Raw genomic sequence first — 12848 nt, forward strand, 5'->3', positions numbered from 1 at the left:
TATTTTTCTATTTTTCAAACTTGAATAATTTTTTTTGTAATTCTGAATTTTTGATATCAAAAAAAAAAAAACAAAAACTACGTTGCAAAATTCAAAATCTCCTCTTTTTAAAGCATCAAACTTTGCTTGCTTAACTTGCCCTCGTAGTTCTTGCTCGTGTGAAACGGTTTTTATTATGTTACACGTTTGTAACATAAAGACAAATTATGCGGGTATGGCGTCTTCTTAACTGAGTCTAGAGACTGGTGGATATCAGACACTTATGCAGGAAAGCGTCCTAAAAGGAGTCTTACTATAGTTACAATTATTATTATATATAAGCTATACACATGCTAATAGTGTATGTATTAATTATTTTATTTTCAAGTAATATATTTCGGATTTTATCAGGATGATCTATTGAACTGATGTTTTATATAAGTTAAATTCAAATCAGGTAAAAAGAAAAAATTTGTGTTTAGTATTTGTAGATTGGAAAAAATGGTAGGGAAATTGGTGGGTAAGGCATATGATAAAAATGAGGGATTCATATGTAGCATGTGACTCTAATATGTTCAAGTATTGTATGTTGGTGGCACAAGGAAATGATGGTCTTGAAGACCATAAAGAGATGTTGACTCCATATATTTGGAAACAAAGGATATAGAAAAAGATTTATTATATTTTTAACATTTTTGTCTGAATATAATGTCTTCAAATTTTAAATAAATAATAATAATTTTTTAGCTGAAAATATTTGTGAATTATCATCTGATTGTTCACATATTTGCCAAAATAGTCCAGATGGCTTTATATGCTTATGTCCTAACAACATGATTCTTCAAGACGATAATATAACGTGTTCAATTGTGAGTCCTTGTAGTACTTGGGGACGTTGTTCTCAAAAATGTGTAAAAATTGGCCACTATGGACATAAATGTACTTGCAATGAAGGATATTTATTAGCTCCTGATCATTTTACTTGTAAAAGTATAGGTATATTTACTATCAATTATTGTTTTATAATTATTCAAATTAATTATTTAAATATATTAAGTAGTTTTATTATTACAGATACAAATATACCTCAAATAATATTTAGTAATAAACATGAATTACGGGGAATTGACTTAGTAACAAGAAATGTCAAATCATTAATTTCGAGTTTGAAAAATACTGTTACATTAGATTTTTATCATGCAAATGATGGAATTGATACGCTATATTGGACTGATGTAGCGGATGATAAAATATTTAAAGGAAAAATAATTGGTGGATGTACGTTGAGGATAATATATTTGATTGTTTGCTAAATATTATAAATAGTTAATAAATAAATATTTTTTTTTTAGCATTAACTGACATAGAAGTTGTTGTTCAAAATGGTTTAACTACAGCTGAAGGACTTGCTGTTGATTGGGTAGCTGGAAATATTTACTGGGTAGAGAGTAATTTAGATCAAATTGAAGTTGCAAAATTAAATGGAAGTTATCGAAGAAGTTTAATTGCTGGTGACATGGAAAGTCCTAGGGCTATTGCATTAGATCCAAGATATGGTTTTTTATTTTGGACTGATTGGGATTCATCAGCACCAAGAATTGAGCGATGTAGTATGGCTGGTGAATTTCGTCAAACTATTGTACTTGTGAGCATGTTTTCTGATGGAGAATGGCCGAATGGATTAACTTTAGATTATGAATTAAATCGTATCTATTGGATTGATGCTAAGTAATTATTTATTTATTTATTAATATCTATGGTATATTAATTAAAAATTCATTTTTTAGATCAGATACTATACATACAGTAGATTATAATGGGAATAATCATCATCTTGTATTAAAAGGACATGAGCTTCTTTCACATTCGTTTGCCATTACTCTTTTTGAAAATGATGTGTATTGGACTGATTGGAGAAGTAATTCAGTGAATAAAGCTAATAAATGGACTGGTTTGAATGTTACTGTTGTGCAACATACTGTTACACAACCATTTGATATAAAAATATTGCACCCTAGTCGACAACCAAAAGGTAAAAATAATTTTGTTTATCAACTTAAAATTAAAAAAAATCTATCCAACCTATTCAATTTACTTTAATTTGTTATAATCAGTGATGTAATTACAGAGGAGAGGAGTGTGTAAGAGGTTTTCACCCCCAAAACAAAAATATTTTTTGTATTGATTAGAACAAAATAAAAATGATGTTTTTTATACTAAATACTAAAAAAAAATTGTATCTACGTCACTAGTTATAATTGATCTGATAAAGTAGTTAATGTAGTGAAATTATTTGTATCAATGAATATAATTTTATGGTTTTAGATTATAAATATATTTTGTATTTGAAATTTTTTTGTAATACTACTGTATCCTTCGTTATCAGCTGGGGTTATGTTCCAGGAAAGGTACACGGTTACCGAAATCACTAATAACGAGAATATAAAGCAATGTTAAAAGGGAGGCTAGGTTTTATTTACATGTATATTTAATTTTAAAGATCACAATAAGGTTAATATTTTTTATAATTATTTTTTTTATTATACATAATTTATAAATTATCGCTGACTCAATCGCGAATAACAAAGGATTACTATTTTACTATTTAGCAATCCATAAGTAAGCAGTAGCATTGATTAAATAAGTAATATATATATTTAATCAATGGTAATAATCGATGTGAAATACAATTTTTTACTTTATATTCAAATAATAACTAAAAATTATAATATTTTTTATTTCTATTGTTTAGTTGAATTTAACCCTTGTGGAGCAAATAATGGAAATTGTTCACATTTGTGTTTATTGAATATAAATTCTAATTACAAATGTGACTGTCCACATGTTATGCGACTATCTAAGGACAATCATACATGCATTGGTAAAAATTATAAAGTATTTTATTTTATTTATATACATTAATATATTGTTTTTTATATTTTAGAAAATGAAGTTGTTTTATTATTTGCACAAACTAATGAGATTCGTGGTGTTAATTTAGAACAGCCATATTATAATGCAATTCCAACATTCTTATCATATGATTCGCCAGCTTTACTACATGTACAAATAGATTATTTTGCTGCAGATAAAAATATTTATTGGTCTGATTATTCAAGTAATGAAATTAAAAGATCAAGTTTATTTGGTGGCAACATTGAAGTAATTTTAGATACAGGTATCTTAATATTCATACTATAATATATAGAACATTAATAGGTTAAAAACTAACTTGTTTAATTATTAAAAACTTTTTTTTTCTTTTAGGAATTCATCAACCACATGGATTTGCTATTGATTGGATATCAAAAAATATATTCATTGCTGTTAGTTCAGATCAGAATCCTATTGCTGAGGAAAAAAATACTGGTGCTAGAACTATAATCGCCTGTAATCTCGAAGGAGAGTATTTTACCACCATATATTCTAGTGATTGGACTGATGAAGATAAAAACAAAACTCTACAAATTGGTGCATTAGCTGTACATCCACAACAAGGCAAATTGTTTTGGACCCAAGGAATGTCAAGTGGCCATCATAATATTATAATGTCCAATATGAATTCATCTTCTTATACAATTATTTATACAGAAAAAATAATACCATTTGTATCAGGTTTTACTAGTAAGTATTTGTAAACTTATTAAATATTTATAATTTATTTTACTACTATCTGTCACCCGTGTGCTCGGTCCCCGTGGATAGTTATTTGCAAATCATAGGGCTGTTTCGTGTCCTCACAAATTGAAGGAGTTTTTAATTTGATTTTTATTTATAATCAATATGTGTTATCTTTGTCTTATAAATATAAATTGTAAAAAAACTTTGTTCAGTACAACTAATTTTGTATTTTACCAAGTTAGTTACTAAATTACCAAATTTAAAAGAAAGAATATTATCTGCATTTATATGTTGGTTTATTTGTACAATGTTTTAATTAAGTTAGATTAGGATTTTATATTGTAATATTTTACAAAAACATAATAACTTGCTTGAAAACTGAAATACCTTAAAAACTATGTACATTCATACCATGAATACATTTTCTTACTTTATGTTTGAAAATGGGTTAATTTACTTAATTCATATTAAAGTTAACAATATAGAATTGGTTCTGTTGGACATAATTTAGCTATGTTCTATGCTTGTAAAATGAAAGACAGAATTGTGTTCGTATAGTGTCCTCTAACAATTTATTACTAAACAAAAAATATAGCAAATTAGAAATAATTATTAATTATTAAATATTATATTTAAAAGAAATAAAATTCGTGAGGTCTATATAAGATTTCTTTACTGAATTAAAGATTTATAGATCAATTAAATAAAAAATAAAAATTAATAAATATGTGATGTGTGTAAGTTACATAAAATTAATAAAAATAAATAATCGGTACAAATTATTAAAAACATTATAAATATTTTTTTTTGTATTGCATAATTCTTTTAATAGACATATAATTAAATAATAAATAGTAAATATAATTTAGTAATATAACTGTTGATTAAAATTAATTATTATGCAATAATATTATTTTAAATCAATTAATAGTTTAAAATAAAAAATGTTCTTCATAAGTATTGAAGAATTATATTAATTAACTAATAAGTACTAAATCTTTATGTATTATAATTGTTTGAGATTTACCTAACTGATGTTGATTAATTGAATGATATCATTTAGATTCCTTACAATACACTTGCCATAAACTAAAATGATAGTTGCTACAACATAAAATAATTACTTATGAACATTTTACTAGGTATTTTGTTTACGGTTTTAAAATAAAAGTTGTTTTTTAGTTGAATCTATAAATTATTTAAATATAAGTATTACTTATATATATATATTATATTATACTATATACTATTTTTTTTTAGGTTTAACTGTTGATCAGGAAACAAATACACTTTATTGGGTAAATTCTGATAAACATTCTATACAATCATATAGTATACAAGACTCCAGAGTAAATCCTTCTTTAACTTTACCAGAAGAAAGTTTTCCATCATCTATTGCCTTATATAAAAATAATATATACTACGTGGATAATAGATTAATGAATATACGAGTTGCAAATAAAATTACTGGAGATGAAAATTCAATTTTTCGTAACATAACTGGAGGTATTATATTATTATTTAAAAATAGTGAAGAAAAAAAAATATGAATTATTATACTTAAATGGCTCATCTATGTTTAAAAATATGCTTTTAAAATGATATTTACTAATTATTTTGAAAAAGAAAGACCTATGTAATTTTTAATGCTTATAAGTTTTACATTGGTATAAATATTTTAGATTCTGAGTGGGGCAATGAATGTATTGATTTTACAATGTGTTTTTTTTATCATTGCACTTAAAAAGTATTTAATTTAAAATGTTAACGTTTAGATTAAATAATATTTTCTGTTCTTATATAAAAACAATTTTATACCTTTGTGCTTTACAGATGTTTATGCATTGAGTCTTTATGACCCATCTTTACAAATTGGTATTAACTATTGTTCAAAAAATAGAGGTCTATGCTCTCATCTTTGCTTACCTACTTCTGCTGATCATTGGGTTTGTCGTTGTGCCATTGGGTATACTATTGATCCAAAAGATGAAAGAAAATGTATTGGTGTCAGTGAATTTTTATTATATACTGTTGAATCTGAAATCAAAGGAATATCATTAATTAAAAATGATTCTAGACAAGTTTTAAGTCCATTATCTAAAACATCAATGGCATATAGCATAGATTTTTATGAAGGTAAGAGTATTTTAAACAATGTAATGTATCTATTGTTTTAAATTTTAATTAAAAATAATATTTTAGAATATATATACTGGTCAGATGATGAGCAAGGAACTATCATGAGAATAAAACGTGATGGAACTGGTAGACAAATAATTGTTAATCATGAACATTCTAGTGATACATCAGGCACTTGGGTTTCAGGTATATTTTATTTAAATTTTGAAGTAATTGGTATATGCCAGAGTTTTCCAACCTTTTGAAACAAGTGAGCTTTATTAGATTTCAAGTTCCTCGTGAATTGTGAAGAATTTAAGTCTTAATAAAAAATTTTGATGAACAAAAAAAAAAAGCCTAAGTTCCGAAGAATGTGTTTCTTCATAATAATATAATAATCTAATATGTATTTTAATAGTAAATATTAAAAAAAAAATTTAATTTCCGATTATTTATTATGCGATCAACCGATAATGATAAAATTAATTTTTATAACGATCAACTTTTATTCTTTGAAAGATTGACTGGTTGGTGACCAGGGTATACGCATCAAAAAAATTATATTATATACATTTAATTTATATAAATATAAATTTTTTTTTTTTAGGAATTGCTATTGATTGGATTGCTGGTCATATTTATTGGGCAAATCCGTCTTTAAATATTATCCAAGTGGCATATCTTAATGGATCTAATACTTATGTGGTAGTAGATAGTGGAGACACCATGGAAAGGCCTAATTCTTTGGCTATTGATCCTGTTGTTGGTTTTCTATTTTGGAGTATCAGGCGTTATCATGGAGTCTCAAGAGCAACTTTAGATGGAAAGAATAGAAAGAGTATTTTACTTAATAAAGACCAACCATATGTTGAAGATATTACATTGGATTACACGGTATCTACCTAATATTTGTTAACTATATATAATATTAGAAAGTATGCATTTATTTAAGCATCAAATTATATTTATTTTAAAAATAGAATCGCAAGTTATATTTTTGCCAACAAAGTATGATTGGTCGTTGTAATTATGATGGTACTGAATATGAAATATTGTATGAAGACAAAGATAGTAATCCTGCTAGTGTTGTTGTTCATAATGGTTATATTTATTGGCTCGGAATGTAAGTTACTTACCAAAGTTTATATAAATATTCTATTATTCAAAAGCTTATATTTTTTTTCAGTATGCAAGTACAAGGATCTTCATCATTATTGGTTTCCCCTATTAATAATTTATCTGATTCTAAAGAATTGACTCAAGAATTTGGTGAACACCCAAAAGATGTACAAATATTTTCAAAAAGTCGTCATCAAGGGTCTAATATTTGTGCTAAAGATAATGGAGGGTGTCAAGAACTATGTTTATTTAATGGGACTAATGGAATTTGTGCTTGTACACATGGTATTGTTGGATCTGATGGGAAGAAATGTGAAGGTATTCTAATTAAAAAAATTGCTAATCCAATGGAGAAAGTTTAATGTGATCAGATTAGTTCAGGTCATTTTGATTCTCTTAATCTGTTGATTCCATAAAACATTTTTTTATTTTTATTAATGATTCCTATTTAATCATATGCTTAAAACGTACATTTAAAATAAAGTAAAGAGACTATCTATTTTCGATTGTACATGAGAATCTACTAATTTCATTTTCATATTAGTCTTAATTTAATATCTATATTCAATTAATATACATAATATAATTTAAATTATTTATAATTTAATACATAATACTATATTATAACAACTTTAATCAGTTTTGTATACCATAAAAACGATAAGAATGTTCATAAAAGTGATTCAATTATCCAGTACTTAGTGATTCTAATAAAGGGTTAATTAAACATTAGTAACATAAGATTTAGATTGGGATTTTCATTTCTGATTCCAATAAATGGTTGATTCTATAACCAGTGATCACATTAAGAGGAACTCATTGTAGTTAGTTAAATACTTAGTTAATATTCAACTTACATAGTAATATGTTTTTAATTTTTTTAAGTAATCATGTGTATATATTATTTCAAATATTAATATTTTTAGACTATACTACATTTCTTATGTATTCTCGAGTGGATAAAATTGATAGTGTTACTGTATCTGAAAATTCAAATTTGAAAACACCATTTAGAGTCATGGAATCAAAAACATTTATGCAGAATATAATTGCATTGTCGTATGATTATGCACGATCTTTATTATTTTACTCAGATATTCAACGTGGAACTATTGATGCTATTCATTTTAATAATACAGGGCATCGAGTGATAGCTAAAAGTATGTAATATAATTTTATTGTAAATTATTAAAATTAATTTTAAATTTTCTATTATTATTTTTATTTTTGTTTTCAACATTATTAGATCAAGGGTCTGTAGAAGGTATTGATTACGAAATGAGTGAAAATATACTATACTGGACAAATAGTCATGCAACCATTAGTCGATTAAATTTAAGTGAACCAAATGGTGCTCCTGAGATAGTTATACAATTAGGACAATTTGATCGACCACGTGGCATAGCAATTGATATATGTGAGATGTAAGTAATCTTTTGAATATTAAAAATATAGATGTATTTATATTATTTTAATTTAATTTATATAATTTAAATAACATGTAATAGGTAAATTTGAATTATCTAATAAGATAATCTCATGTACAGTACTTAACATTTTAATTATTGTTTTAATAAATTCATTTAAAAAAAAGTGATACTTAGAATTTAAATTTCTAACCTTTGTTTTTACAAAAAAATCTGTTAAATTTTTTAATTTACCTTTTTTTCTTTTAACTTCTACTTAAACAGTATTATGTAGTGCATAATTCTGAGGCTTTTAGAACATATAAAACCAGGCCCTAATAATAATATTTAAATGTACTTTTAATCTTTAATAATAACTTTATAGATTGGTATTTTGGACCAATTGGAATGATTTAAAACCGAGCATTCAAAGAGCTTTTGTTAATGGATATAATCTAACATCAATTATAACAACTGATATTCAGATTCCAAACGCTCTTACAATAGACCATGTGACTCAAAAACTATACTGGGGTGACGCAAAGTTAGATAAAATTGAGCGATGTGAATATGATGGAACAAATCGTGTGGTACTTCAACTATCTTTAGCTATAAATTATTGAAAAATTGAATATTCAAAATGTTTACAAATTGTTGCATATTAGGTACTTTCTGAATTGTATCCACAACATCCATTTGACATTGCTGTATATGGTGATTATTTTTATTGGACTGACTGGATATTAAATGCAGTATTACGAGCTGACAAATACACTGGTGAAAATATTGTATGGATAAGAAAAGATGTCTATAGACCTATGGGAATAATTGCAATTGCTGAAAATATTAATGATTGTAAATTCTAGTTTATTGTTATATTGTAGAAGTTTTAATACATTTTATTTTGTTATTATTATTATATTTTAAGGTACTAGAAATCCATGCTATTTTCTCAATGGACGGTGTGAAGACATATGCAATGTAAATATCAAAGGTGCTGTAGAATGTTCATGTTTTCACAACCGTACACTTCTATCTGATAAACATAGATGTATTGAAAACAAATTAAAAATAAATTGTTCAATTAATGAATTTTGGTGTTCATCTGGTGAATGTATACCTTTTGAAAACACTTGTGATGGCATAAACCATTGTGTTGATGATTCTGATGAAGATATTAAATATTGTGGTAAGTAGTCTTATCTAATTTTAAACATAAAAATGTGTATTTTTATTCTAATCTAAATAATATTTTAATAGCCACAAGGTCTTGCCAAGAAGGATTTTTTTCATGCCCAAATTTCAAACGATGTCGTCCAAATAGCCAAAAATGTGATGGATTATTTGACTGCGTAGATGGTTTTGATGAATTAAACTGTTCATGTAAAAATTCTACATTCTTCCGTTGTAAATCTGGTGAATGTATAGCTCCAAATTTACGATGTGATTATGATCCTGATTGTAGTGATGCAAGTGATGAAATTGGTTGTGGTATGTTTAAAAATATTATTTACTTATTGTATACAATATAATTTGTTAAAAATTATTATTTTAAGATCATAAGATATGTCAAGATTTAGTATTTAATACTACAATAATAAGTTGTAATACAACTACTGCTTGTATTCATCCTAGTTGGATTTGTGATGGTCAAAATGATTGTTGGGATAACAGTGATGAACGAAATTGCTCAACAAGTAAGTTGTTTTTTTATATGAAGAATGAATAGTTAATTATTAAAAGTGTTTTATTTTAGTTAAACATCTAGCTCCTGAAAAAAATAATTGTACATCTAGTGATTTTAAATGTTCAAATGGTAAATGTATTCCTAAATCATGGAAATGTGATGGTTATGATGATTGTGGTGATTCTTCAAATACTTCATTGCCTTCATCGGATGAGATAAATTGCCGTAATTATATATTTTTTTTATGTAAATTAAATCTAATGTAAGATATCGATATGTATTATATATTAGTAAAATGGTTAACATTTTGTTATACATAACTTAAAGACAAATATAAAAAAGGTGGTCAAGTGGGTAAATGCTCTGATGTACAGTTGGTATCGAGTAGACCTCAGACATAGAGTATCTCGCTATAATGGATGTATTAAATTTTAATGCAATGACAAGGTATCATTGTTTACAACGAATGATTTGGAACGAAGATGATTCGTCAGCCTAGGATATATGTTTCACTGGATAGTGAAACAGTGTTTGTGTTTTAATGACCAGAATACTTCAAAATTAAATCATGTATAGAAAATGCTAATTTAATCAACTGTTGTATGTTTCTATGACTAGTAATTTTTAACTATAATAGAAATCAAAAACTATTTGATAGCAAATTGTTATTTTACATCGACGTTTTTGATTTCATAAACATTTCAACTTAAGATAACATTTTTTTAACTGGTTCAACTTTTTTTTATAACTATTGCAAGCCCAAGTTATGGAGAATTGTGTATTAAATTTTCAATTCTTAGCTACTTATACAAATTTTTTTTTTATACATTTTTAACTACTAATTATTTTGAAGAATTTTGTCAATATTTAAACTTTAAACAGTTCAAACGCTATTAAAAAAATTGCGCCTGTATATTCTCATAATGTTTGAATCATTATAAGACTAACTCATAAGGAACTTTGTGTTAAATTTTCAAGTGATTTTATTAAGTTAAATAAAACTTCTTACATCTCCATAATAGTTCACACACACACACAAACATCATTTTATCATTCATCACTCTGTTCAGAATCTAAAATGGTGTGGTGGTGGGTAACATTTAGTAGTTTGCTAGTTTGAGTTTTGTACTAAAGTTTTGCTCTAAAATTTATATTAAATAGCAATAATGATTAGATATGCAATTTAGCAAGTTTGGTAATTATTAGGGAAAGATAACTTTGAAAAATAGAAATTTGATTAAAATGTGTTTAATGAAAGATATAGCTGATTGAATTTTAATACTTGCATAGTAAAGTGAAGTAACATATTTAGCTTTAATTAGCTATTAGTGGTATAAAAAAAAATAATAATAATATATATATATATTACTATCTGTACTATTATAAAAAAAAATAGTTAACAGTATATTAATATGATGGCATGGGAAAACAATTTCTTTAATGATACATTAGGATAAAAAGTGTGGATAATGAAACAAAGAAAAATTATCAAAAAAATATTTATTTGTAATATTGATAACAGTTTAATAATTTTGAAATTCAAGATTTATTTACAGCTTATTAGATGTTATCATGGTTGTACAAATATCTGCATTAGAAATGTTACCAAATTTAGATTTACCTAACTTTATGGCATTTGCTTTACATTTTAAAGCACTAACGTGTGAAGTGGTATCAACGTATTACAATGCCATTTTTTCTAAAATAAGCATTTTTATACAATGAAAACTACTTTTATGCTTTTTCTGCTAAAACATTGTCAACATTTCTTATTTGCACTGAACTGAATTCGAATCAAAGTATTCAAATGCATACAGTTTAAACTTAAATAATAAATTTTCTTCAAACATTATTTTCATATTTTGAGTATTAAATGTTAAATATATATTTCTTTAAATTGCACACACCTATTAATTATTTTAATTTTTATTCTACGTTATTGATTTATGAAAGTGTCTTAATAGTAATAGAAAATTAAATTGTCATTATTTCATGTTCTAGCTGTTAAATGTAAATCATCTGAATTTTATTGTAAAACCAAATTTGAAACATATGAATGTTTACCAGCTTCATGGCAATGTGATGGAACTCCAGATTGTTTGGATGGTTCTGATGAACCTATAAATTGCTGTATGTTAATTGTTATTTTATTTCTTAAGACATTTATTTAATTTACATAATATATATATATATATATACATATTTTTATGTATAGTAAGTAGAAATTGTTCAAGTAGTGAGTTCCATTGCAACAAAACTGGACGATGTATACCATCTACCTGGGTTTGTGATAAAGATGATGACTGTGGTGATGGCTCTGATGAGAATGATGCAAAATGTAAAATAAACAATTCAACTTGTCCTTTAACCAAGTTTGAATGTGTTAATAAGAAATGCATTTTTGAGGTATTTATTTATTCTGAATTTTTTGAAAATAAATGTCATGTATTTGAATTAAAGTTAGTATAATATTATTTAGGCTTATTATTGTGATGGCCATGATGACTGTGGTGATAATTCAGATGAACCTGAAAACTGTAAGGTATGTGATTCTATTAAAGAGTTTACATGTGAAAATGGTGCTTGTGTGTTACTAACTGACTTATGCAATGGTAAAAATGATTGTGGTGATAATTCTGATGAGAATTTGCATACTGAAGAGTGTAGTAAGTATTAAATTTATTAGTGGCTAACTAATATTTTTACTATTTATTTTCATATAATTATTCTAGAACATCTTAAAAATGAAAATTGTTCATGGCCTGATAATTTCTTTTGCCATAATAAAGTATGTATCAATTCAAATTTTACCTGCAATGGACAAGATGACTGTGGAGATTTTAGTGATGAAGACAAATGTAGTAAGTATTTCTAAAAAAATAATATTTATTTACTGTATTTACATTGATGTAAGTAAT

General features: G+C 25.5%; 1 protein-coding gene across 1 annotated transcript in view; it reads left to right on the forward strand.

Moving 5' to 3' along the window:
* LOC114124053 (low-density lipoprotein receptor-related protein 1) overlaps positions 1-12848 on the forward strand; it is a 40391-nt gene that overhangs the window by 13264 nt on the left and 14279 nt on the right. The window contains exons 19-43 of the mRNA XM_027987217.2: positions 727-975; positions 1054-1257; positions 1332-1707; positions 1767-2011; positions 2732-2860; positions 2924-3157; positions 3247-3603; positions 4861-5106; positions 5434-5736; positions 5803-5925; positions 6326-6612; positions 6699-6841; positions 6905-7155; positions 7764-7997; positions 8084-8261; positions 8629-8833; positions 8909-9098; positions 9172-9432; positions 9504-9734; positions 9800-9940; positions 10000-10155; positions 11932-12060; positions 12146-12336; positions 12410-12596; positions 12663-12791. Of these exons, the coding sequence (XP_027843018.2) occupies positions 727-975; positions 1054-1257; positions 1332-1707; positions 1767-2011; positions 2732-2860; positions 2924-3157; positions 3247-3603; positions 4861-5106; positions 5434-5736; positions 5803-5925; positions 6326-6612; positions 6699-6841; positions 6905-7155; positions 7764-7997; positions 8084-8261; positions 8629-8833; positions 8909-9098; positions 9172-9432; positions 9504-9734; positions 9800-9940; positions 10000-10155; positions 11932-12060; positions 12146-12336; positions 12410-12596; positions 12663-12791 (5379 nt within the window). The remainder of the gene's footprint in view (positions 1-726; positions 976-1053; positions 1258-1331; positions 1708-1766; positions 2012-2731; positions 2861-2923; positions 3158-3246; positions 3604-4860; positions 5107-5433; positions 5737-5802; positions 5926-6325; positions 6613-6698; positions 6842-6904; positions 7156-7763; positions 7998-8083; positions 8262-8628; positions 8834-8908; positions 9099-9171; positions 9433-9503; positions 9735-9799; positions 9941-9999; positions 10156-11931; positions 12061-12145; positions 12337-12409; positions 12597-12662; positions 12792-12848) is intronic.

The sequence above is a fragment of the Aphis gossypii genome, chromosome 2, assembly GCF_020184175.1.
Source record: "Aphis gossypii isolate Hap1 chromosome 2, ASM2018417v2, whole genome shotgun sequence".
In the NCBI taxonomy this organism is placed as follows: domain Eukaryota; kingdom Metazoa; phylum Arthropoda; class Insecta; order Hemiptera; family Aphididae; genus Aphis; species Aphis gossypii.